The sequence below is a fragment of the Chanodichthys erythropterus genome, chromosome 8, assembly GCF_024489055.1.
Source record: "Chanodichthys erythropterus isolate Z2021 chromosome 8, ASM2448905v1, whole genome shotgun sequence".
NCBI lineage: Eukaryota > Metazoa > Chordata > Actinopteri > Cypriniformes > Xenocyprididae > Chanodichthys > Chanodichthys erythropterus.
In genome coordinates this window covers 5,177,188-5,204,516 of record NC_090228.1, presented here as the reverse complement: position 1 = coordinate 5,204,516, position 27,329 = coordinate 5,177,188, and the positions used below count along the sequence as shown (strand labels likewise).

General features: G+C 35.3%; 1 protein-coding gene across 4 annotated transcripts in view; it reads right to left on the bottom strand.

The window, feature by feature from the left end:
- The window catches only part of chst11 (carbohydrate (chondroitin 4) sulfotransferase 11), a 58,285-nt gene that overhangs the window by 14,160 nt on the left and 16,796 nt on the right, over positions 1-27,329 (bottom strand). For 2 of the 4 annotated variants that reach the window (XM_067391561.1, XM_067391560.1), the window contains exons 2-3: positions 20,756-20,789; positions 12,820-12,905 (exon numbers count right to left, since the gene is read on the bottom strand). In XM_067391561.1, the coding sequence (XP_067247662.1) occupies positions 12,820-12,903 (84 nt within the window). In that variant the 5' untranslated portion in view covers positions 12,904-12,905; positions 20,756-20,789. The remainder of the gene's footprint in view (positions 1-12,819; positions 12,906-20,755; positions 20,790-27,329) is intronic. The other 2 variants (XM_067391558.1, XM_067391559.1) reach the window with 1 other exon arrangement.

Here is a 27,329-nt window from a genome sequence, read left to right as displayed (position 1 = left end):
ACTGCGAGACAGTTAATACCTCTCTGTGCACTTTTTAGACATCGCATACACATATTCACACGCACGCAGCGCTGCTGATAAAGGTGTCCTTGTGAGTTTCTCCTCCTCACACTCCCAGCGGTCCCTGATTCACACACCGCTCGTCTTGACGGATCTCTTGTCTATCTCTTAAAGCGGAGGGCTTGATTTAGCGCTGCTGCAGTAAAATTGATCCCGTGTCAATGAGAGGAGGAGAAAGAGGCGAACGCTCTTCTGCCCGCAAACCCTCGTACACAAGAGACTTTATGAGATCAAATCAACTTTTCCGAACTGTGAAAGCTGAACCAACTTTTCCATGATTTCGCTAACAGCCCGCACAGCAGGGATGATCCCGTTCTTTCTCATAAAAAAATACGATCTTACACTTCATTTTAACAACCTTGACAAAAAGGTCAAGCCACTGTAAGATGATGTCACTCCAGCGTTGCATCATAGCATGACTCCATTATTGCATCATCCCACAATACAATCGATCCTTTCACTATGTGCAGGTTTACATATTCGTCAAGGCATTCATGACTATTCCTATTGCTCATGCATTTATGCTACTTTAAAGGTTCCTAATTTTGTCTCTTACAAAAGGTTTCCATGTGTCCAAAGTCAAAAAACTATTAATTTTTATACATTGCAGCATCACAATTTTTCTCACAGTGTCTGAAAGGGTTCGATCAAGGATTCGGTCTATTTAAACCCCTCCTTTCCGAGAGCCCGCTCTGCTCTGATTGGTCAGATGACCCAGTCGGTTGTGGAAAGGACTTTGTCTTGATATATTGAATAAATTATTTATTTATTTATTTTACATATAAACAAGACTTTATTGATTTTTTTTAATTACTTTTTTTATTATGCAAACAGACAATTACAATATTTACAGTTGAGACATTAAATGCAAAATACTAATACATGTACAATAAAACATATATAACAGCAAGTAAGATTTGTGTGTGTGTGTGTGTGTGTGTGTGTGTGTGTGTGTGTGTGTGCTTTTGTTTATATTACATTGTGGGGACCATATGATGTTTTTGTGAGAAAATAAAGGTGTGCAGAGTTTCCTGTGATGGTTAGGTTTAGGGTTAGGGGTAGGGGGATAGAAAGTACGGTTTGTACAGTATAAAATGCATTGCGGCCTATGGAAAGTCCCCACAATTCACAGAAACAAACGTGTGTGTGTGTGTGTGTGTGTGTGTGTAACTGTAAGTGTAACTGGGTGTGGGAATGGAAATATATGCATAAAGAAGCATGTAGGGAAGTACAACAGACATAACCCAGTTATAATTTAAAAAAAAGAAACATATATATCAGTGAAATAATAATAATAAATAATAATAATTTTACTGACAATAATGATGATGATGATGATGATGATGATGATGATGATAATAATATTACATGAAAACTGGAGAATGGAGGATGAGAAGGGTGATAAAAACAATAGTAGTAATAATAATAATAATAATAAATTCAAATTGCATTAGCAATAGTAGTAATGACAAACATAATAACAAATATACTTATTTCATCCGGAATGAAGGGGAGGTTAAAGGATCAGGAAGAGGACAAAATAAAAATAATAGTAGTAGAAATAGCAATGATAATAATAATAATAATAATAATAATAATAATGATGATAATGGTAATATTGATACAGCCATTAGTAATAATGATAATAGTAGTGGTTGTAATAGCGATGATAATAATAATAATAATACTGCTATTAATGATACACTCTAAAAAATGCTGGGTTAAAAACAACCCAAGTTGGGTTGAAAATGGACAAACCCAGCAATTGGGTTGTTTTAACCCAGTGGTTGGGTTAAATGTTTGACCAACGTGCTGGGTAGTTTTATTTAACTCAACTGTTGTATAAAAATTACTGTATTGCTTGCTTAAAATGAACCCAAAATATGCTAGAAATTAACATTTATTAATATGTTTAATAAATGAGCATTTATTAATATGATAATAAATAATAAACAATAAACATTTATTAAATTGCTTATTAATAAATGTACACAGTTTGGTTATTATTATTGTTGCCTCTAGTAATTATGTGTCGGATTTTTAATTACTCACCTATTTTGGATTCATTTTAAGCCAGACATGTAGTCATTTTTAATCAGTAGTTGGGTTAAATAAACTACCAAGAGGTTGGGTAAAACATTTAACCCAACCACTGGGTTAAAACAACCCAATTGCTGGGTTTGTCCATTTTCAACCCAACTTGGGTTGTTTTTAACCAAACATTTTTTTAGAGTGTAAGCTATTATAAAGCTGCCTCTGATCCCCCTCATTGCCATGGCATAGAATAGACAGCGTCAGCGTCATGTTGCAGCGGGCTATCAAGGTGAGGTGCTTATATTGAATAAATTATGTAAAAATGACATAAAATGTCATTTTCTGGTGCAATTAATCATGTGACTTCCTATGACCTTTACTGATTATCTAATAGAGGTGTGTATGAATGCCATCGACTCAAGGGAAGGTGAATGGAGCAGCCAGAGAGATTGAGAGAGGGAGTGAATGGGTGCAGTGTCGAGTGTCCTCCGCGCTAAAACAGGAAGTTTCCACTGGTTCTGCCTGATGTTGCCAATGTGCCCTTTCTACTGCCCAGGTACACGCATCAACACACACACATGACCTTACAAGGTCCTGCATTGAGAGGTTGTGTTAAAGTGCAAGGGAAATGCTACACTCTCAGAAACAAAATGGTACAAAAGCTGTCACTGGGACGGTACCCTTTAAAAAGGTTCTCATATATACCATTTAGGTACGAATATGTACACTTTTGGTACAAATATGTACTTTTGAGGTACTAATAGGTATAAAGGTGTACCTTTTTCCCAGTGACAGCTTTTGTACCTTTTTTTTTAGTTTAAGTGTACCATGTGATTTGGCAGTGTGTGATAGGGGATTGTGGGACATTGATGTCTACTCCAAGCATCATTTTAACATATAATTACATTATATATAATTTAAAAATAATAATAAATTATATTACATTATGTACCTGAATTGAAAAAATATATTTTACTGAATATTTTATTTCACTACAAACACATGCAGGGAGTATCAGAACCAGTTAATCATCTGAACAAACTGATTCACTAAAACGAACCAGACTTGAAACATGTATCTAAGCCAGCAGCTTTTCTTCTTTTCATTAGTTATTCCCCAGCACTGTTTAAGTGTGTATACAGACACACGCCCTGTTTTATCCTGACCCGCCTCACCTGAAAAACCTGCCTTAAGACATACAAATAAAACCACGCGTTTCCCACCGCGCCAATGAAAGAAAGAGACTCAAAGAGAGGACGAGGAGAAGCGAGGGAGGGTGGGAGTACCAGGGAAAAACAGTTCAAGAGAGAGAGATCCTGAGAAGTCAATGTCAAGCCAGTGATTTTCCACCACTCACACCTGAAAAGCATCTTACACTGAGCTACAGAGACAAGTGGCATGGAGGAGTTCAGTTCAGTGAGTTCACAAACTAATGTCAGAGCTGTGTGCCGGTGCGTGATGAGGGAAATACGAGACATCTGATGCTTTGATTATAGTTCTCCTGTGAAGAGTTATGTATAATGAAAGGCTGCCTGAACTTTCACCAGATTATCAAAGAGTCTCTTAAACACACACACACACACACGTTGGGTTTCCATGTTTTATGGGGACTTTCCATAGACATAATGATTTTTATACTGTACTGTACGCTACCCATCACAGAAAAATATCTGCATTTTTTCATTTTCAAAAAACATCACTTAGTATTTATAAGCTTGTTTCCTCATGGGGACCAAAAAACGTCCCCACAAGGTCAAGGATTTTGGATATCGCCATCTTTAGGGGTACATTTTGTCCCCATAACGTAAGGTTTACCTGAACCAAACACACATACACATGCACAGACACACACACACACACACACACACACACACACACACACACACACACACACACACACATATTGTATATATTATATTTTATTTAAACTATTTATTTTATTTACTTTTGTTAGATTTCAACTGTTTGTACTTTCGTTTTTAGATTTACTTGCATAACATTTCTTAACTCAGTTGTTTTCTTCTTAGTCAGGATTCTTATAATTAACTAAAACTAAAACGGAAACTAAAACCATAAAATACATTTTTGTTACTTGAAGTAAAACAAACCTTAACTAAAATATATATATATATATATATATATATATATATATATATATATATATATATATATATATATATATATATATATATATATATTTTTTTTTTTTTTTTTTTTTATTCCAAGGCAACATTTCTCGTTTGAATTTAGTTATAACTTCATGTTTTACAATAAAAATACCTAAAACCGAAATAAAAATTAATAAACTATAACTATATAGCCATTACTATTATTATTTAGAAATAACAAAAACTATAGAAAAATGACAAAAACATATAACAAAAATACCAAAACTTTAAGTAAACTATAACTGAAATCTTTTTATATAATAATAAGTAATAATAATAATATTTTATATAATAAAATAAAAATATATAATTATAAAAACAACATCAAAATATTAATAAAAATTCTGGTAACACTTTACAATAAGGTCTCATTTGTTAACATTAGTTAATGTAGTAATTAACATGAACAAGAATAACATTAATACAACATTTATTAATCTTTGTTAATGTTAATAAAACTACAGTTCGTTGTTTGTTCATTTTAGATTACGGTGCATTAACAAATGTTAACAAATATATTTGTTTTAATAATGTATTATTAAATGATGAAATTAACATCTATCAACTAAGATTAATAAAATATAATAGTATTTCAATGATACTAAAATAACACTGATCTTAACATACAAAAATAGCGCAGTGATTTAATTTATTGTGCTCTTCAGTGAACCTGAAACTAAAGTCATAAGTCTCCTCTCTGTGCTCGTGCTCCAGAATTCCCAAAGCAAAGCCACATGTCCGTAAACATCTGAATATGGAACGCCGCAAATGACTCTAACAGTAAAAGAAAGCAGTGAGGATTTTTAAAGCCCAGTGAAACTGATGAGATGGGGCATTCTGGGGTTGCAAAAGAGAGATGAGAGAGTGTGAAATACATGTGTCAGTTTGTTGGTTTGTGAGTCAGATGCTCTTTGATTAGGTACGTCTCTGTGCTTGTCTGATCTTGCATCTTCTCATGTTTGTGTAATTGTTTGTGACGGTTGGAGTGTGTGAAACCCTCAGGTGTTCTCTAGACATCACGATCACACACACACACACCATGATGAAATCAAGCAATGATGAAGGGCAGAAGAGCTCTTAGACACAGTGAAGTAAGACAGCTGTCAGCCAACCTCCATAGATTCATTCCCACGATCCCTCTCTTCCTCTCAAACTGATACGTCAGCGATGCCTTTGATATTTGGATAAGTCATTTCCGTTACATGATCTTGATACATGACGAGATTTAATATGAATGAAACTATCGCTTTATTGCAAAACCTACTGAGCCGCATGCCTAGACAGCATTTTAGGTGTTAGCTTGCAGTGCACTCCAGTGTTATTTTAGTATTATGTGTATAATATATAGTATATTTATAAATATTTTGAATTTTTTATATATATATATATTTTAGGGATGTGCAACGATTAATCGCGATTAATCGTTTGCAAAATAAAAGTCTGTGTTTACTTAATATATGTGTGTGTTCTGTGTATAATAATGATGTATATATAAATACACACATACAGTACAGTCCAAAAGTTTGGAACCACTAAGATTTTTAATGTTTTTAAAAGAAGTTTCGTCTGCTCACCAAGGCTACATTTATTTAATTAAAAATACAGTAAAAAACAGTAATATTGTGAAATATTATTACAATTTAAAATAACTGTTTTCTGTTTGAATATATTTCACAAAGTAATTTAGTCCTGTGATGCAAAGCTGAATTTTCAGCATCATTACTCCAGTCTTCAGTGTCACATGATCCTTCAGAAATCATTCTAATATGCTGATCTGCTGATCGCTTTATATGATCCTATGCTTCCTGAAGCATTGTTTTGAAATCGGCCATCACTAAATAAGTCGTTATTTTGTTTTTTTGGCGCTCCAAAAATATTCTCGTCGCTTTATAATATTAATATTGAACCACTGTACTCACATGAACCGATTTAAATATGTTTTTAGCACATTAATGGATCTTGAGAGAGGAAATGTCATTGCTGGCTATGGAGGCCTCATTAGGCCATCGGATTTCAACTAAAATATCTTAATTTGTGTTCTGAAGATTAACGAAGGTCTTACAGGTGTGGAACGACATGAGGGTGAGTAATAAATGACAGAATTTTCATTTTTGGGTGAACTAACACTTTAAGCTGCACATCTCTTGTGTTCTCCTCATTAGGTGGTAACATTTACTGTGCAGACTGTCCTGCTCATTCACACTGAAAGAGAGCGGAAGCATTCGGCGGATGAGCGAAAGTCTCATTACCCAGTAGGGTCAGTAAAAGCTGAAGAGAGGCACATTACAGCCTGACTAAAGAGCTTTGCTCAGAGAGAACAGCCTGTAAAAGAATAAGAGAGCGAGAGAATAATCTGCTATAATAGTCTATGTAATAGTTTTAGTACCTGTCACAGTTCCTGGCGGAATAATAAAAGCTGCACGGTTTATGTATATAACAGTATAATGCTTGTTAAGCATTACAACCTCATAACAGCACATACTGTATAAGTAATATATGTAAAGGATTCTGGTCCTGTTAAGTGCACACATCAGCTTTATCTGAGTGCCTACAGTAACCTGAATCTGCAGTATAGTGTTTCTATTGTCTGAATGAATGTGGCTGCTTTCACAGTAAAGCTAACTTACATGTGTGTGTGTGTGTGTGTGTGAGAGAGAGGGGAGAGTATTTAAGTTCACAAGATAAGAACTGCCTTTTAAAATGTAGCCTGTAAAAGTGTCTCCAAACTCAATGAAACTCTGTTGCCTTCATGTGTATCGTATGACAAATTCTTTGCGAGTGGTCAAAAAGAAAGAGTCATATTTGTGGAAAAATGAATGGAACTTTACATTCGTGCTGCTGCATATGGAAAACACAGTCAAAATATACTGTACATGCATTCAGACTCACTTAGAATACACCAGGGATTTAGTTCATTTTAAAAGGCTTGAATTTACATCAAAACCAGTGTGTGTGTGTGGTGGGGGTTGGGGTTTTGTCTATATTGTGGGGACTAAATGTTCCTACAACGATAGGAAAACCTGAAATTGGCTACATGTGAGGAGCAGCCAATGGTCACAAAGAGGAAAATGGCTAAATAAACATAGTAAAAAATCTCTAAATGAGAAGATTCAATACAAGTTCATCAACATTTGTATTATATAAAATCAAGGTTGCAGTGAGGCACTTCCAATGGAAGTGAATGGGGAGAATTTTTTAGAAGAACTTAAAGGCAGAAAAAGCACTTAGATTAATTCTTTAGTTAAAACGTGATTTATTTGAGCTGTAAACCTATTTAAAGCTTCATTTTTACTGTTGTTTTGGGGTTTAAGGCATTCTGTCATCATGGCAACAGAGTTGTAAAACTGGATAAGTTTACATATAAAAGATTAGTAAGTGATTTTCCCCCACCCTGAAATCACGCATATTGTTTATGTCAGAACATTCCAGGTTCTGTACAAGTTTATTTCAATTAAAAACATTTGTAGCATAAAAAAATCGAGGTTACAGTGATGCATTTGCATTGGAAGTGAATGGGGCCAATTTTTGGAGGACTTAAAGGTGCCATCGAATGTTTTTTTTACAAGATTTAATATAAGTCTAAAGTGTCCCCTGAATGTGTCTGTGAAGTTTCAGCTCAAAATACCCCATAGATTTTTTTTTATTAATTTTTTTAACTGCCTATTTTTTGGGGGCATCATTAAATATGAGACGATTTATGCAGCGCGGCCCCTTTAAATCTCGTGCTCTCCACCCACGGAGCTCGCGCTTCCCTTAAACAGTGCCTAAACAAAGTTTAACACAGCTAATATAACCCTCAAGTGTTCGTCATGCATGCGGCATGTATGCGTCGAATTATGTGAGTATTGTATACTGTTATATTGTTTACATTTGATTCTGAATGAGTTTGAGGCTGTGCTCCATGGCTAACAGCTAATGCTACACTGTTGGAGAGATTTATAAAGAATGAAGTTGTGTTTATGAATTATACAGACTGCAAGTGTTTAAAAATGAAAATAGCGACGGCTCTTGTCTCCGTGAATACAGTAAGAAACGATGGTAACTTTAACCACATTTAACAGTACATTAGCAACATGCTAACGAAACATTTAGAAAGACAGTTTACAAATATCACTAAAAATATCATGTTATCATGGATCATGTCAGTTATTATTGCTCCATCTGCCATTTTTCACTATTGTTCTTGTTTGCTTACCTAGTCTGATGATTCAGCTGTGCACAGATCCAGATGTTAATACTGGCTGCCCTTGTCTAATGCCTTTCATAATGTTGGGAACATGGGCTGGCATATGCAAATATTGGGGGTGTACATATCAATGATCCCGACTGTTACGTAACAGTCGGTGTTATGTTGAGATTCGCCTGTTCTTCGGAGGTCTTTTAAACAAATGATATTTATATAAGAAGGAGGAAACAATAGTTTATAGAGTTTGAGACTCACTGTATGTCATTTCCATGTACTGAACTCTTGTTATTTAACTATGCCAAGATAAAATCAATTTTTCATTCGAGGGCACCTTTAAAGGCAAACATATGAAGCTTTGAGTAGTAAACCTGTTTAAATCATCTTTACAGTCATTTTTGGGTTTTAGGGTTTTTGGCGTTCCGTTGTACTGCTACAAACTTGTAAAACTGGATATAAGTTTACACATAAAAGGTTAATAAGTGATTTTTCACATTAAAATCATTACATATTGTGTCTATACTATTGAAACATTGAGTATTTTACAGATTGGCCCAATAACAGTTGGGTTCCCGAAGTAAAAACTTCTCCATAAGGAAATTGATTTTGTGCAATAACTCGCTACTGCGAGCTTTGAGATTGTTAATCCATGTTATTTGCTTCTGCTGAAGACGTCAGCCCACATTATTTTAGCTTATTTTTCAAATAATGTTGTTTTAACAGGGGGATTCCTAGTAAAAAACTACATGATGCTGTTCAGGAAAATACACCAAAAAAGGTATTTTAAGGCCGTTAAGTATGTCCGATTTTCAAATACTTTTTTTGCTTTAAATCAAAGTTTGTAGTGTTGTGATTCACCTCGAGAAGATTAGCTTCATGGCTTGTAACTCTTTAAAGAAGACTATTTTAAAATCCCTAGAGGAAAAATGAATGAAAAAGATACTTCCGGAACCAGCGCCGCTGAAAAAGGGGGCGGACACTTATGCACTCTAAATAATGAGTGTGTAAGTGTGTCATTGCTTTTTTAAAGAAAATGAGAAACAAGTGGAAATTTACTTTTGTGGTAATCAGCATTATGCCACAAAAAGCTTAACTTGTACTGAACCTGAAATATTCCCTTAAGGAACAGAGAATATCATTAGCTCAATGCATTTGAACTGGATAAAAAGACAAATGTGTGTTTGTAGTGCCAGACGAGACCACCTACTGCCTACTTGTGCTGTGACATTTTGGAGTTCTCAGCTTCCTTTATGTGCAAAACGTTCTGACAGCGCTGAGACTGTTTTCTCAAGGTGAAAGAGTTTTTGAACATGAGATGAAAACAAACTATTACAGCTACACCCTCTTTCCTTGCTTTCTGGAACAGGACGATCGGTCAGGTATACGATCAATCACGGAAAGGTGGAGGTGGGTGAAAACGTGCGGGAAGGTGAGCGTGAGAAATAAAGACAGAGAGAGAGGTGAAATTAAACCGGATGAAATCAATCCTCACATAATGTTCGCTTTGTGGTCGAGCGGATCTGCTCGGCTAAGCTCTAGATGTGCGTGTTTTACATTGGAAATGAAATGTGAATGTTTCCATAGTAACATGCTCAGGCATTCCGCTGACCGTCCAGAGGTTATTCTTTCCAGCTGACCTCAGTGCAGAGAAGACCAAAACTTACAGACCCGTGAAATCAAAACTGACCTGATTTACTCCCTAATACGTGAGACTGACATTATTGTGAACTATTCATTGGTGCATGTTATTCCAAATAAAAAAAAATAAAATAAATAAATTAAAAAAAAATATATATATATATATATATATATATATATATAATGACATTTCAGTTTTTCTTTTTTTAATAAATCTGCAAAAATGTCAACAATTCTGTGTATTTCTGTCAATATGGGGTGCTGTGTGTACATTAATGAGGGAAAAAAATGAACTTAAATGATTTTAGCAAATGGCTGCAATATAACAAAGAGTGAAAAATTTAAGGGGGTCTGAATACTTTCCGTACCCACTGTACATATATATATATATAAATATATATATATATATATATATATATATATATATATATATATATATATATATATATATATATTAAAGATTCAATCAATTCCTGCAAAAATGAAAAATTCTGGGGATTAATTGTGGATTGACTGAATGGACTTGACATCCCATTTGTATTATTGTTTATCCTGTTTCTCTATTAAATAGGAAATCCGATTGAATTAAAACTGCTTGTGAATGCCATTGTAGAGTCATGAGTTCATCTATATACTAGGGTATATAAAATAAAGGCAAAATCATTATTATACATGAGTGGGATTATATTTTACTCATTTATATTTAATGTGAAACCTAAAAAATGACATTTTTATGGAAACATATTGTAAAAATGCAACAGTAAAAACCTGTTATCTTTTCATTCACAGTGAAAAATTATAAATGGCTTAGCGTCATGTCATTTTACTGTAAAATGTTTGGTTTTGCAAGTAAAAAGTTTGAATTACAATAAAATTTTGTTTAAATGTGTGGATACTGAACAAGAAAATGCATATTTTACAGTTAATATTATTGTTAAAATGATGTATTATGTAAAAACTATATATTTTTATTAAGTTAAAATATGAGCCACCTTATAATTTACTGTGGATAAAACAAAAGTTCTAGTTGTGTACACATGCATCTGCGAAAACGTCTAAAAATGCTGTATTTTGCATGCCAGGCCAGTAGTTGGCGATGTCACTTTGTAAAGAAACACTACAAGACTTGCTGACTTATCAGGCAATTCGCTTTATTCACTTGGCGGCCATTTTGAAAACTCGAACACCGTTGAGGGGTACACAAACCCGGATGTTGGACTCCAATACAGTACTATCAATCAGTAGCAGCAATGGAAACTTTGTGGACTACGAATCTTGCCATTTTTACATATGATTTGACTGTTTATTTTAATAAATATTAAAAATATAAAAGGTGTGCATCATAGCTGACATGTAGATGAACACTTTACAGCTGGTTTTATGGCTGTTAATTATTCTCTTCAAATGTTAGGCTACTTGGGTAAAGTTGGTTTTATATTCGCACATTCGGACATCCGTATTCAATAGCCTTGTTTATCACACTACATTGGACATTCAGTGGACATTCACAAGAAAATATGCCATTAAAACAATACTTGCCTATTTTGATCGACTGTGAAAAATGACAATCATAGCTGACATGTAGATTAACATTTTACAGCTGGTTTTATGGCTGTTAATTATTCCCTTCAAATGTTATTGAAGTAAGAATCGTGCATACCAATGTCGGATGTAACTTTAGAGACAGTCCTTAAATTTGCGAATATCAAACGTCTGACGTCAAACCAACTTTATGCCAGTGACCAGGATGCCTTCTGATATTTTTTATCCACTCTCGACGTAGTCCCTTATCCTCTGGAAAACGATGAAAGGTTTGTCCACTGTTGGATTTTTTTCTTGTGTGACGAGCACTGGGGAACAAAGCAGTGCTGCGCCATTGCCGCTAAAAGAAATCGCAACGCGAGAATTCCCAGAAGTGGTAGGTGTACCCCTCAAGCTCCTTAGAACGTTCGAGGTGAATAAGGCGAATAATGTTTGCACACGAAGGTACCTCATGAAACTGATTTCGGACAGACTTCTGTGGCAGCGTAACGGTTAATGATCTACAGCAAAGTAGAGTGAGCTCTGGTGATAACTAATCAAATATTTAATTACTACAATAGTAGTTTCTTTTTAGAAATTACATCAGAAGTGGAAAATGTTGGTCAGAAACATACATTTGCACACAAACTGACCACCAACCACAACTTTCCATCTTTATTTTTTTAGCTCAACTGCCACAGAATGGAAAGCACAGGATTAGGGGATATCAAAGGCAGTGAAGGATACATCTATGCTGCCTTCAAAAATCAAAGTGAAACTAACATGTGCCTTGATGCCTTACTACCTTGGAATGCATCCTCCGAAGGCAACATTTTTAAGTTTTTGGATGCAGCCAGTGCGGAGGATTTCCCACCGTATTGGGCTAGTTTTACAGTTGCCACGGGGTGGCAAAATCAAGATGGCGAAAGCATCAAGCAATTTTGTCTGGACAAACGATGAGGTTGGATTATTACAACAAGTGACTTTAAAGCGGCAAAATGTCTGGAAAATGTGCAGTGTGCAAACGGCGTTGTCGTGTAAATGAACAGCCAAACCGCATAAAAAGTTTTCAGTTTTTAGTTGAAAATGGTGTGGTATAAACGTCTCCTGATTGGCCATGGTCAATTATGATGAACTCATTGTCACCATATCCTTTTTTAAACACTGTCACCATGTTTCACTGTAATTCACATATATATTATGACAAATTGATACCTGTGTGGGGTTGTACAGCTCCTGCAGGGCGTTTCTGGAGCCTTTCCGACAGCAGCCCTCCGCTGCGAACGGGTTCCGCCTCATAACTGCAACAAAAACAAAGAAAGAGAGAGACGGACTGTTAGAATAGCCAATCAGGCTGAAGCAAAAGCAACCAATCCTGACAAGGCAGGTTTTGTTGAATCGATAGTGTAGTGTTCATATGGCCACACACACACATTTGTCTGAATGGATGCCCTCAGTAAAAGGGCATGTCTTTAATAATGCAAAGCTGTAAAGCCATCCAACAAATCTCCATATAAACAATACATTCAATTCCAGCTCACCACCTCAAAACTCACACATACATCTCTAGAGTGTGTGTTGCAATCAATGAATAATTTAAGCATGCTAATGCATGTGTAGAAGCTCTGCTGTGTTGTAACTGACAGTAATAGTTTTATACAGTTTGTCTCTCAGTCCGCAGAGAGTGACCGGCACTGCTGAAATAACACTACATGAAAGCTAATGACCAGCACTGCTGAAATGGTGCCCTATGAAAGCAGTCTCTGTGCCATGCTGCTGTAGCAGTGCTACGACTGAAAGATTTAGTATGTTTAGTCGCGCTCGTGTAACGTTATCTTGACTTATAACGTGTATTTTTGTTATGTTGTGTTTTCGCACAAAGAGTGTTTTGTTTAAAAGTGTGTTAATGCCTGTAAGTGCACACCGTTCTCAGAGCATCTGATATCTGACTGTTTAATCCAGCTCGAGGTAAGGGATCCGAATGAAACCGAGACCGCTGGGAAGGAACGGATGAAAGGAAAATGAGAGCGACAGAGGACGATGTGTTAATGAGGGATAGAGAGACTGTTGGACGAGAAACAGACAGTTTGGATCAGGAGGGTCGACAACCTGAGGGGTCGTCATTAGCGCGCCAGCGATAGCGAGAGATGGGTTTATGTGATTTAATTGGTCTTTTAGAAATGTTCAAATCCCTCGCATCTGCATGCCAGTTTATCGTTCCCTCATATGAGGGAGTAATCCTTCATAATTGTGCACATTTAGTTATAAATATGCCCGCATGGAAAACGAGCCCGCAGAAATCAAAGACCTGTCATTCAGGTTCTCCACATCCTGCACTCTTTCTGTGCTTATTAAATATTTTAGCTAATTTTCTCACGAAATCAGCTCTGAAAATGTTGAAAGTGTGCAGATTCCATCTGAGCCAGGTTATGAAGCCAAAAACAAACTTTTTTTTCAATTTTCATATAAGATACTTCACTTCAAAAGGGTTGTCAAACTTTTTTAGGGACAGGATGAGAAATTTAACAAAGGAAAGTACCATTTTATGGCCAGTAAACGCTATTCTTTGTTTCCTGCAAATGTATACTCTGATTACTTGGCCAATATCGGCCATTTTGAAATGGGCTGAAAACCATTCACAGTTCAAAAAGCAACCAGAAACCTTGTCGATGGCAAATAAATATATGTACTTTTTGGTTAATTTTAGGATCGTTTGAATACATATTGAGCAAAATGAACGAATTATATTTTTTTTAATCTTTGGGACGTTCAAAAGTTTGGGGTTGGTAAGACTTTTATAATGTTTTTAAAAGAAATGCTCACCAATTTTGAATTTTTGTAATCGATAATACAGTAAAAATAGTAATATTGTGAAATATTATTACAATTTAAAATTGTTATGTGAATATACTTTAAAATGTAATTTATTCAAAGCTAAATTTTCAGCATCATTACTCCACACTGTAAATGATTTGTTATCACAACATTTTTTCTTTTTTTAAATCAACTTTAATAGTTAATGTGGTTCAGATAACATAATATTTTGAGTTTCTGTTGATTAAACCAATTGTCTTTATTGTATTAACTCAATTTTTTTATTTCGATGAACTCAGGTAACTTACTTTTTTAAGTTAAACCAACAATTCTTTTTTACAGTGCAGTCTTCAGTGTCACATGATCCTTCAAAAATCATTCTAATATGCTGATTGGCTCTTGAAACAACATTTCTCATCATTATCAATGTTGAAAACAGTTTAATATTTTGTGAAACCCCTGATACACTTTTTTCCAGGATTGTTTAATTAATAAAATAGCAATTATTTGAAACTTTTTGTAACATTATAAATGTCTGTCACTTTTGATACATTTCATGCATCGTTGCTATAAAAAAAAGTATTAATTTCTTTAAAAAAAAATCTTACTGAGCTTATCTTGCCTGCTAACTCATTACAACCAGAAACAATGGAGTGCAAACAAGGTTGAATATGGGTTCGCTCTGCCTGAACATGCACTAAAATTATCCGACCTGCATCCAGGTGGATCTTGCTGTTATTAAATTGGCGGTCCATTGGACACACACCTGCTGTAATTTCCCATTTGCTGACAACAACATTGACGGTGGCACAGCACCTGCCCCCTCTCTCCACTGCGTGACCTTCAGCTCACCCGCTTCATCAGACAGCTAGCCATTGTTTGAGACAAACCATGTAATGGGCAGCTTTATGAATATTAAACTGTGAAGATCTGAGGCTGTACACATTGATGAAATGTCTCACTGCTGATAGATGAGGATCTAATGGCAATGTTTTATTCCGGAGAGCCAGGAAACTAAAGAACCTGAGGCACAGAGATCTTGTTTAGTCCTAGGGGAAATCAGAGAACTAAATGAGCAAAGCAGGAATGTTTTAGCCTCCTAAACTCAACCAATGAACAGTATTAAATAATATATAGACATTACTGAAACAAAGAAATATCTGTATGTTAAAACTCTGGATTATTAACTAGCCCAGCTGTACACATGACCTTGCGCTGCTCATTCCCAGCAGGCCTGTTTCCTCCGAGCCATGATCACACAGTCACATATCTGCAGCCGTCCATCAGCCGAGGATTATGGTATACCGGAGGATTAATCTGTCTCTATCTGCCCGTAACATACTCTAAAACACATCAGTTCCCTTATCACCGCTCTGAGCACACAAAACCATAAGTCAGACTACAGCTAAAATGCGCTCACTCATAAAACCACATATACAGTAATAAAAAAGATGTTTTTAGTCAATAAAGATGACAGGGCTCCATTTGGATGAATACAGGCCGTCAGATCCTCGCCAACACACAAAAACACAGCCAGATTTTTTTTTATTTTCCCATTAGCAAATAAATACTGAGGCTATCAATCTATTAAAAATGAAATGTAATTAACATGATATGCTGATTATTTAATAAAAATGCATGGAAATAATTTAAAGACATTGCATTATTGTGACAGGCGAGTTACTCATTGAACAGGCATTACAAAAAGTGGCTTTAGAAATCAATATATTGTTTTATTTCCATTTTATTTATTTATTTTGCAATTGAATTTCATTCTAACAAACATTTTTTATATAATTAATCCTATTAAATTACCATGTTATATTGACACTTTCCATGTTTATTTTTGTTTGTTTGTTTGTTGTTGTTGTTTTTGGACTTATCCACTTTGAAATGGCATGTGCTTTAGATGTCCCATTGAAATGCCATTTTTTTGGACATGTCTAATGAAAATGCAATGGTTTTTAGATGTCCCATGGAAATGTCATGTTTTTTGGTCATGTCCCATGGAAATGTCATGTTTTTTGGTCATGTCCCATGGAAATGTCATGTTTTTTGGTCATGTCCCATGGAAATGTCATGTTTTTTGGACATGTCCCATGGAAATGTCATGTTTTTTGGTCATGTCCCATGGAAATGTCATGTTTTTTGGACATGTCCCATGGAAATGTCATGTTTTTTGGACATGTCCCATGGAAATGTCATGTTTTTTGGTCATGTCCCATAGAAATGTCATGTTTTTTGGACATGTCCCATGGAAATGTCATGTTTTTTGGTCATGTCCCATGGAAATGTCATGTTTTTTGGACATGTCCCATGGAAATGTCATGTTTTTTGGTCATGTCCCATGGAAATGTCATGTTTTTTTGGACATGTCCCATGGAAATGTCATGTTTTTTTTTGGACATGTCCCATGGAAATGTCATGTTTTTTTGGACATGTCCCATGGAAAGTCATGTTTTTTTTTTTTGACATGTCCCATTGAAATGTCATGTTATTTGGACATGTCCCATGGAAATGTCATGTTTTTTGGACGTGTCCCATGGAAATGCCATGTTTTTTGGTCATGCCCCATGGAAATGTCATGTTTTTTTGGATATGTCCCATGGAAATGTCATGTTTTTTGGACATGTCCCATGGAAATGTCATGTTTTTTTGGACATGTCCCATGGAAATGTCATGTTTTTTGGACATGTCCCATGGAAATGTCATGTTTTTTGGACATGTCCCATGGAAATGTCATGTTTTTTGGACATGTCCCATTGAAATGTCATGTTTTTTAAACATGTCCCATGGAAATGTCATGTTTTTTTGGTCATGTCCCATGGAAATACCATGTTTTTTTGGACATGTCCCATGGAAATGTCATGTTTTTTGGACGTGTCCCATGGAAATGCCATGGTTTTTTGAACATGTCCCATGGAAATGTCATGTTTTTTTGGACATGTCCCATGGAAAGTCATGTTTTTTTTTTTGACATGTCCCATTGAAATGTCATGTTTTTTGGACATGTCCCATGGAAATGTCATGTTTTTTGGACATGTCCCATGGAAATGTCATGTTTTTTTGGTCATGTCCCATGGAAATACCATGTTTTTTTGGACATGTCCCATGGAAATGTCATGTTTTTTGGACGTGTCCCATGGAAATGCCATGGTTTTTTGAACATGTCCCATGGAAATACCATTTTTTGCTTTTTGTTTTTGGCAGACCATAGAAATGCCATGTTTTTTAGACATGTCCCATAGAAATGCCATGTTTTTTGGGCATGTCCCATGGAAATGCCATGTTTTTTGGACATGTCCCATGGAAATGTCATGTTTTTTGGACATGTCCCATGGAAATGTCATGTTTTTTTGGTCATGTCCCATGGAAATACCATGTTTTTTTGGACATGTCCCATGGAAATGTCATGTTTTTTGGACGTGTCCCATGGAAATGCCATGGTTTTTTGAACATGTCCCATGGAAATACCATTTTTTGCTTTTTGTTTTTGGCAGACCATAGAAATGCCATGTTTTTTAGACATGTCCCATAGAAATGCCATGTTTTTTGGGCATGTCCCATGGAAATGCCATGTTTTTTGGACATGTCCCATGGAAATGCCGTTTTTTTTTTTTTTTTTTTTTTTTTTACATGTCCCATGGAAATGCCATGTTTTTTTGGACATGTCCCATGGAAATACCATTTTTTGTTTTTTTGTTTTGTTTTGGGACATACCATAGAAATGCCATGTTTTTTGGACATGTCCCATAGAAATGCCATGTTTTTTAGGTATGTCCCATGGAAATGCCATGTTTTTTGGACATGTCCCATGGAAATTTTTTTTTTTTTTTTTTTGACGTACCATTGAAATACCATTTTTTTGTTTTTTTGTTTTGTTTTGGGACATACCATGGAAATGCCATGTTTTGTCTAATGAAAATGCCATGGTTTTTAGATGTACCATGGAAATGTCATGTTTTTTGGACATGTCCCATGGAAAGTCATGTTTTTTTGGACATGTCCCATGGAAATGTCATGTTTTTTTGGACATGTTCCATGGAAATGTCATGTTTTTTTGGACATGTCCCATGGAAATGTCATTTTTTTTGGACATGTCCCATGGAAATGTCATGTTTTTTGGAAATGTCCCATGGAAATGTCATGTTTTTTTGGACATGTCCCATGGAGATGCCATGTTTTTTGGACATGTCCCATGGAAAGTCGTGTTTTTTGGACATGTCCCATGGAAATGTCATGTTTTTTGGACATGTCCCATGGAAATGTCATGTTTTTTGGACATGTCCCATTGAAATGTCATGTTTTTTAAACATGTCCCATGGAAATGTCATGTTTTTTTGGTCATGTCCCATGGAAATACCATGTTTTTTTGGACATGTCCCATGGAAATGTCATGTTTTTTGGACGTGTCCCATGGAAATGCCATGGTTTTTTGAACATGTCCCATGGAAAGTCATGTTTTTTTTTTTGACATGTCCCATTGAAATGTCATGTTTTTTGGACATGTCCCATGGAAATGTCATGTTTTTTGGACATGTCCCATGGAAATGCCATGGTTTTTTGAACATGTCCCATGGAAATACCATTTTTTGCTTTTTGTTTTTGGCAGACCATAGAAATGCCATGTTTTTTAGACATGTCCCATAGAAATGCCATGTTTTTTGGGCATGTCCCATGGAAATGCCATGTTTTTTGGACATGTCCCATGGAAATGCCGTTTTTTTTTTTGTTTTGTTTTTTTTACATGTCCCATGGAAATGCCATGTTTTTTTGGACATGTCCCATGGAAATACCATTTTTTGTTTTTTTGTTTTGTTTTGGGACATACCATAGAAATGCCATGTTTTTTGGACATGTCCCATAGAAATGCCATGTTTTTTAGGTATGTCCCATGGAAATGCCATGTTTTTTGGACATGTCCCATGGAAATTTTTTTTTTTTTTTTTTGACGTACCATTGAAATACCATTTTTTTGTTTTTTTGTTTTGTTTTGGGACATACCATGGAAATGCCATGTTTTGTCTAATGAAAATGCCATGGTTTTTAGATGTACCATGGAAATGTCATGTTTTTTGGACATGTCCCATGGAAAGTCATGTTTTTTTGGACATGTCCCATGGAAATGTCATGTTTTTTTGGACATGTTCCATGGAAATGTCATGTTTTTTTGGACATGTCCCATGGAAATGTCATTTTTTTTGGACATGTCCCATGGAAATGTCATGTTTTTTGGAAATGTCCCATGGAAATGTCATGTTTTTTTGGACATGTCCCATGGAGATGCCATGTTTTTTGGACATGTCCCATGGAAAGTCGTGTTTTTTGGACATGTCCCATGGAAATGTCATGTTTTTTTGGACATGTCCCATGGAAATGCCATGTTTTTTGGACTTGTCCCATGGAAATGCCATGTTTTTTGGACTTGTCCCATGGAAATGCCATGGGTTTTTGTTGTTGTCATTGTTTATTTTTTTGCCTTTTTTGGAGTATCACCTAAATTCTATATGTATCAGTGTTACCATCTGATACCCTCACTGTACCATGGTACAGTGCTTTTTTGTAAGAGTCCTGTTCATTTATCATATTTCTCTTGTGGAAAGAGACGAGGCTTGGTTTAAATTAGCTTTCCACTAAGAGTTCAATGTATTTGGGTGACTTCATTAATCAACGGCTGATAAGCATTGATTGAGTGTGTGTGTGTGTGTGTGTTTATGTGGACTGAGAGGAAGTGTGTGTTTCCTTCCCACCGAACACGAATATCAAGGAAGATTGTCCACTTTCTCTGATTAACTTTGCTGGCATTTTCTCATTTCTGTTTTGCTCAAGCATTTAATCCTCTAATTATTATTATTTATTTTTTTTTCAAATAACAATTACTATGACGGCAATGAAGAATATATTAGCACAGCAGAAAGTTCAGTAATGAAATGTTCTGTTTTACATATTCTTAATCTGGTCGAACTTAAAAGACATTACTGAAGTAGTCAGAAGTGTCTGTGAGAACTTAAAACGGAATATTCTGACTCACTGCACCCAAAAAACCACAGGATGATCTTTCCCATTCACCTATGACTTAATGAATGTGTGTGTGTGTGTGTGTGTGTGTGTGTGTGTGTGTGTGTGTGTGTGTGTGTGTGTGTGTGTGTGTGTGTGTGTGTGTGGCATTAAGCTCTTTTGTCAGATAGGTTCAACACTGTTGTAGCAGCCTAATCCTCTTTTACAGATGTGAAAAAGTGCTAACAATTACTGGGCAAAGTTTGTGTGTGTGTTGTGTAAAAGATGTTCTTAAAGGGACAGTTCACCCAAAAATGTAAATTCTATCTTATTTACTTACCCTCATGTTGTTCCAAATGTATATGTCTTTGCTTCTGTGGAACACAAAAGAACAAATTTTGAAACATATAATGAAAGTCAGTGGGGTCCAAAACAACAATCGACTTTCACTTAGCAAAAAAAACCCTTAGACATTTTTCGTAATATCTTCTTTTGTGTTCCACAGAAGAAAGACAGTCATACAGGTTTGGAAAAACATGAGGGTGAATGCTAATTTTTGAGTGAACTAGCCCTTTGAGGTATCTGTACATAAATTCAAAGTGTTTCCTTCAACTCAGATGACTGATTCAGTCAGAAACCACACAATAAAGAGCGTCTTCACCCGTATGCCTGGCTTTCTACTTAGTCAGCCAAGTCAAGATGTGTTTGTCATGTTCTCCTGCTATATTTCATCAGAGGAGTGTGTGAGTTGGTGTGTGGGTGAGTGCGGTAAAAGTGGTCATCTCTGCGTCTGGTCCGAGGATTGAGGGTCAAGAACGTTGAATCAGAGCTAAATCGCTGGGAGATTGGAGTCTAATAGCCCTTGTTTGTTTTTTCTGTCATGGTGGGGACTTTCCATTCACTTCTATTGGTTTAATACTGAGCTAATAATATTTTTATTTTATTTTATTTTTAAAACCTCCATTATTTAGTCTGTTTATTAAGGCATTTTCCTCATGGGGACTGTTTGCTTGTCTTCCATTGTAGGTGATTACAAGTTTTACTGTCCTTGAGGGGAAATTCGTTCCCCACAATTTAGGCAAAAGCCAACCTACAGTCGTGAATATGACTACTAACTGCATTATACTTCACTGGACCAATGCTGTGTGTGTGTTTGAGTTGTTTGTGGGGATTTTTATGAGCATGTCAGCATCATGGCGGCGTGATGCCGACACAGCACTCTAATTGCATACTGAATGTGGACAAACACACACACACACACACACACACACACACACACACACACACACACACACACACACACACACACACACACACACACACACACACAGAGCTGTATTCATTATCCAAACTCCTTCTTGAGACGAATCTGCATCCTTAAATTTCCTGTTCTGTCCCTCTTCATCTTTGTATCACTGTCCTTGTGCGAAATGAACGTGTACACGCTCTCTCTTTGGGCGACCTGTCATTATTCATCCGTCTCGGTTTTCCCTCTGCGTCTCCATCCGTCCATATTGTCCCTCAGATCACATTACATCTGAAACTAGCCGACAAACGTGTCACCTTGAAGACAGAATGAGAAAAAAGGCTTCACATCCCTCAAACTCACAAACAATGTGATACGGATGTCATCGAAAGCGCTTTCTGATTCATATGATTGCTTCAAATATTTTCCTTGCCTGTTTTGATCTGCACTGCAGATTATCAGGATTATCTGCATCTGTCCTGCAACTTTGGCCAAAAACAACAGCCTTACGCAAACACACAACACGTAGATTTTCAAAAACACATGCACATACACTTCAGCCTTAAGTATGGCACTAACTCACTGTCAGGATGCTGTCAGGATTTAAAGGTGACCTGCAAACTCTGATGGAAGACACTCTTACACACTCTCACGCACAAAAGATGGCAATGATAGTACGAAGCAGATCATAATCAGATAAATTGATGGCTAATGACTTAGTTTAGCTTCTCATCTGACCAGATCTTGACCATCTGAGCTGCATTAGCTACTAACACAAACACAACGATTCCTTATTATACTGTACATGCACAGTCATTAGTGATAGTTCATCCAAAAAATGAAAAATTCTATCATTAATCACTCACACTTATTTTGTTCCAAACTTGTAAGACTTTCATTCATCTTTAGAACATTTTGTTGTCTCTTTGGAATATTCAGACTAAACTGCTTGATTCATATGGATTCGTTTTTCGATATCTTTATATTTAATAAAAAGATTAAATAAAAAGATCTTCATTTGTGTTCTGAAGATAAACAAAAGTCTTACAAGCTTAATGAGTGTGAGAAAATTATGACAGAATTTTCATTTTTGGGTGAACTATCCCCTTTAAATATGGCACTTTTCACAAATATTGTGCAAATTAGTGTTTCGTTGTTTTTAGTTGTTTAGAGATTATTTTAGATAGGCCTATGTTAGATATAAAAATGTCCAACATACAAAATTAAATACGTAGTAAATGTACTTAGTAAATACAAACTAACTATTATTTATATATATATATATATATATATATATATATATATTATATATATATATATATATATATATATATATATATTATATAAATATAATGTATTTGAATATTATTAATATTCTATTTGTTATTCTAGATTATCCCAAATTGGCTAACCCCTTTAGCCATTTTGATGTATTTGTGTGTTTTTATTTTATTTTATACATTTTATTTCATGTTTATATTTAAGTTTATAGCTTGAAAATAATGAAATCCCACAAATAAGGGTACATTTTGGAATAAAATAAATAGAAACTAACTTAGCTCGTAAATTATTTATGAGTTGAACAAACAGCATCTTCTGAATGTTAAAGCTGAGTAATTTTTTCTCTATAAAAAAAAATAAAATAAGTAAACAGACATTGGTGATGCCAGTGGTACAAAAATTACACACTTCACCTTCCTTCACTGACCAAAAAATCTTTTTAAGACTTTTTATGCTATTTTGTGCCCTACACTCTCAGAAAAAAATGGGTCATTGGGGCGGTCCCCTTTAAAAAGGTTCTAATATGTACCATTTAGGTACACTTTTGGTACCAATATGTACCTTTGAGGTACAAAGGTGTACCTTTTGAAAGGGTACCGCCCTAGTGACTTTTTGTACCTTTTTTCAGAGAAAAAAGTGGAAAGTGCCATATGTAATAAATGAAAAGAGAAAAATCTTTCCCACAATCAGACAAATATGTCGACATGTTGGTGGTCTAATGCATAGAGTTGTGTTGTGTTTGTGTGTGCGGACCCCTGCTGTGTGATAACACGTCTGCAGGCTGGAGAGCCATCTGCCACTCAAGGGGCTCCATCCATCAAAACAAAACACAAGAGACAATAAAACAATACAGTGCATTCCCTCACACTCACAGACCACACACAATGAAGGGACATGTACTGACCTCATAACCAGTCATAGATGACAATGACCTTTTGTGTTCCGCATATGCAATTATTATTGATCCAAACAGCCGAACCTCTCACCTCTCAAGAAGACTACATATGAATAGTCATATGAAATCTTTCACTCTTGACGTTGATGTAACTTATAATGCCCACGAGAGTCTCATATAGATCCTCAGGTTAAATATGATTGTTCTTTCTGACATCACTGATGATGCAATAAAGCTTAAAACCATCAGCAGGTTGTCAAGAGTGTTTCCAGGCCAACGCTAAGCACCACTCTGTGTGCCCATGTGGGTAATTAGCTAGACTCGAAGACGGAAGGAAGTGCTTGTGTCAGCTAAAGAGAAGAGAAAGTTTAAAAAAATTGTTCACATCCCAACTACAACTGAAGCATTCCCATAGGAACGTGCACATCCTGGTTTGGAGAATAGGAAGCAGACACTGGTCTACAGTTTATGCGGTTGTCATTTCAATGACAGAAACCACTAGAGCTCAGAAGTTTCATTTCATGTTGCATTCTGTATAGTGATCAAAGACTTGTGCTTCTCACACAGAGGAAGACAAAGCTTTAAAGGGTTTAGTACAGTAATAAGATGGAAAAGATCACCCAAAAACACATCTAAATATGATAATAAAATCACATTTAAATAGATGCTTCAAGATGTGAAAACTATGGCAGAGAAGATTTTCAGTTACTTAAAAGCATGCATGATTGTAGAATATGTTATAATCACTGAATCTCAATCATATTTATAAAAAATGTGTTATTTACTTGAGTTAAAATGATGTGTTTCATTTGTCAGTGACTTTTCCTGCAGGCTGCAGCAAACGATTCTTTAAAAAATACTGATTCATTCAGAAACTAAACAAGAGACTCTTTACAAGTGAATCACTGAATCATTTGCTGAACAGATTTGTTCAAAAACACTGATTCATTCAGAAACTAAACATGTGACTGTCTTTTTGAGTGAATTTTTGATAATTTTCTTAACCAATTTATTCAAAAATGCAGATTCAACAGATTCATGCAAATGAAACACCACTTGTGTTTTGCTTGGAGATCCATCAAATCTGATATTCAAATATTGCATCAATGGCTTAACTGATTAGACGTAGCAAAACTGATATTTGATTATTGAATCATTCAATCAACCGTTTCATTAAAAAAAAAACGATTAATTCAGAAACGAAACACTATCTACTGTGTTTTCCTCAGAGAAGCAGGAAATCTGATATTCGTTTATTGAATCATTCACTTAACAGATTAATTAAAAAATGCTGATTTATTCAGAAACGAAACACTTCCTGTGTTTTGCTTGGAGATGCATCAAATCTGATATTCAAATATGGAATCATTCGCTTAACCATTTAATTTACAAAACACTGACTCATTCATAAACGAAACACTACCTGTGTTTTGTTTGGAGATCCATCAAATCTCATATTCGAATATTGAATCATTCGCTTAACCGATTAGACGTAGCAAATCTGATATTCGATTATTAAATCATTCACTTAACCGATTCATTCAAAAACACTGATTCATTCAGAAAAGAACACTACCTGTGTTTTGCTTGGAGATGCAGCAAATCTGATATTCGAATATTGAATCATTCACTTAACCGATTCATTCAAAAATGCTGATTCATTCAGAAATGAAACACTACCTGTGTTTTGTTTGGAGATGCAGCAAATCTGATATTCGAATATTGAATCATTCACTTAACCGATTCATTCAAAAATGCTGATTCATTCAGAAATGAAACACTACCTGTGTTTTGTTTGGAGATGCAGCAAATCTGATATTTGAATATTGAATCATTCACTTAACCGATTCATTCAAAAATGCTGATTCATTCAGAAATGAAACACTACCTGTGTTTTGTTTGGAGATGCAGCAAATCTGATATTCGAATATTGAATAATTCACTTAACCGATTCATTAAAAAATGCTGATTCATTCAGAAATGAAACACTGTTTTGCTCTGAGATGCAGCAAATCAAACTCTTGTTAAATAAATATTGTTATAAATACTATTTATAATAGGATACAATAATAGGATATTGTAAATATCATAAATGTTATGAGTTAAGTAATTTTTTGGACAACATCATCTGAAAGCTGATTAAATAAGCTGAATAAATAAAAAATTGATGTATGGTTTGTTAGGATATGACAATAATTGCCCAAGATACAACTATTTAAAAATCTGGAATCTGAGGGTGCAAAAAATCAAAATATTGAGAAAATCCAAATTAAGTCCTTAGCAATGCATATCCACTCACAAAAATATATTTGTTAATATATTTACAGTAGGAAATTTACAAAATATCTTCATGGAACATGATCTTTACTTAATATCGTAATGATTTTTGGCATAACAGAAAAATCGATCATTTTGACCCATACAATGTATTGTTGGCTATTTCTACAAACATACCTGTGCGACTTATGACTGGTTTTGTGGTCCAGGGTCACAAATATGTATACAAAACAGTAATTGAAATTGAAGAAGTAAATGACTTCTTTTATGGTGCTTTTTTGTCCTTTTTTTAGAGTTTGATGAACCCAGTAATCATTCATGTTCATTTTGTGGGAAAGGATAGCTTCTAGTTTGCTCAGTCTTCAAAACTGATCTCCATTTGTTTCCCACAAAAAAAGAAAGTCATGTGGTTTCGGTAGATGATGGCAGAGTTGTCATTTTTGAGTAAACTTTTCCTTTCATGAACTTTGCTATTGCATTCTCTCCTTCTTATTCTGATGCAACTTCTCCTCTCTGTAACTACTTTTGATTTCAGGTCATTGCGGACAATTTTGTTAGGAAACACAACAACTAACCACATCTGACAACACCACCGGGTGACATCAAGCTGCAAACCTGGCAGATGGTAGACGTTTGTTTATACCAGGGACTCTGGGAAATAAAATGATAGATACTTAAGCTCTTTGAAGCAAAAATGAGGTATCTGATAAACTCTCTAAAGTGTTTACGCACCATAAGTTTTAGAGAGCGCAGTGCATGAATGTGACCCTTTAATCAATATGCCTCACTCCAAACATATCCGTCTCTCACCAGATTTGCTTGCCTACCATGTATACCGCCCATCTCAGTGGCTTTTTCAGATTAAAAATGAGGCAGAAATGCAATAAATCACTTTAAATGGGTGTTCAGAAAATAGCTTCAAAATGTAAATAAATCTCTCAAAACTAGACTCAGCAATTAAAATAAAAGCATCTGACTGAGCTGTATAATGTTGTAGCGTGTTAGAACTGCAGTATGGTCCCCATAGGCATTAAAAAGACCCTTGGGAGGTTAAAAAAGCATTTAGTCTCCATTTAAGGATGTTCTCTCATTAAAAATGTCTCCTTCCCACATGATAGATTGTATATCAGTGTGCATAGATAACTGCTGATGTAGTATTTTAATTGCACATTAATTAAAAAAATGCTTTGTCAGGTAGCTTAAAAAAGGTTTCAT